A 1,579-nucleotide genomic window follows, 5' to 3' on the forward strand; every position below is an offset into this window, starting at 1 on the left:
TCAATCACAGCATAGGTTGAGATAATACCTTCAGATTTTTCAACCTGGTTTCTCCCTGTCAGTGAGTTAGATGCTTGCTGGCTAACCTGTAGGTCCAGGGTTCAATCCCAGCATAGGTTGAGATGATACCTTCTGATTTTTTAACCCAGTTTCCCCCTGTCAGTGAGTTAGATGCTTGCTCGCTAACCTGAAGATCCAGGGTTCAATCCTGGCATAAGTCAAGATAATACCTTTGGGTGGCTCAGTGAGTTAGACGCTTGCTTGCTAACCTGTAGGTCCAGGGTTCAATCCCAGCATAGGTTGAGATAATACCTTCAGATGTTTTCAACCCAGTTTCCCCCTGTCAGTGAGTTAGATGCTTGCTCGCTAACCTGTAGGCCCAGGGTTCAATCCCAGCATAGGTTGAGATAATACTTTCAGATTTTTCAACCCTGTTTCCCCCTGTCAGTGATGCAGGTGAGAGGGACAGACATGGTTGTTCAGATGGGACAATAAACCGAGACCCTGTGTGCTACAGGCTGTACATGTTAAAGATCCCTCAACAGTTGGAAATCGAAAAAGGGTCTAGTCGTTCTGAAGGGACAATAAACCGAGATCCCGTGTGCTACAGACTGTACACGTTAAAGATCCCTCAACAGTTGGAAATCAAAAAAAGAATACTGTCCTGGCAAATTTCCCTAATTGCACACTGCAATAGCCAGTCAGGTTCTGACTTAAAACTCTATTCATTTCATTTCATTTCTTCTTTTAGAATTCTCCTCAGCTTCAAAAAATTTCTACCGAAAGGTTCGAATGATATGAAGAAATTTCGAGGTATTGCTCAATATAACGAGGCAGGTGACGTGAATCTAAAATTACCGTACGTTACTGGTGGGAAACCAAGTACATCAAACGTAAGTTAAATTATATTAAAGAGATTTTCAATCAGACGTCTGTGGTTCTTGTTAAAGAGATTGTAAAGAGGTTTTCTATATTTTTTATGTGTATCAGAGACACTGATAGCATCAATTTACACCATTCTAATTTTCAATCAGACGTCTGTGGTTCTTGTTAAAGAGATTGTAAAGAGGTTTTCTATATTTTTTATGTGTATCAGAGACACTGATAGCATCAATTTACATCATTCTAATTTTCAATCAGACGTCTGTGGTTCTTGTTAAAGAGATTGTAAAGAGGTTTTCTATATTTTTTATGTGTATCAGAGACACTTATAGCATCAATTTACATCATTCTAATTTTCAATCAGATGTCTGTGGTTCTTGTTAAAGAGATTGTAAAGAGGTTTTCTATATTTTTTATGTGTATCAGAGACACTGATAGCATCAATTTACATCATTCTAATTTTCAATCAGACGTCTGTGGTTCTTGTTAAAGAGATTATAAAGAGGTTTTCTTAATTTTTTATGTGTATCAGAGACACTGATAGTATCAATTTACATCATTCTAATTTTCAATCAGACGTCTGTGGTTCTTGTTAAAGAGATTGTAAAGAGGTTTTCTATATTTTTTATGTGTATCAGAGACACTGATAACATCAATTTACATCATTCTAATTTTCAATCAGACGTCTGTGGTTCTT

At 37.2% G+C, this 1,579-nt stretch overlaps 1 protein-coding gene across 1 annotated transcript in view; it reads left to right on the plus strand.

Moving 5' to 3' along the window:
- LOTGIDRAFT_170222 (hypothetical protein) overlaps positions 1 to 1,579 on the plus strand; it is a gene marked incomplete at both ends in the record, with an annotated part of 59,006 nt that overhangs the window by 55,878 nt on the left and 1,549 nt on the right. Inside the window, one exon of the mRNA XM_009068855.1 lies at positions 752 to 893. Coding sequence (XP_009067103.1) covers positions 752 to 893 — 142 coding nt within the window. The remainder of the gene's footprint in view (positions 1 to 751; positions 894 to 1,579) is intronic.

The sequence above is a fragment of the Lottia gigantea genome (genome assembly GCF_000327385.1).
Source record: "Lottia gigantea unplaced genomic scaffold LOTGIsca_95, whole genome shotgun sequence".
NCBI classification, from domain to species: Eukaryota; Metazoa; Mollusca; class Gastropoda; family Lottiidae; genus Lottia; species Lottia gigantea.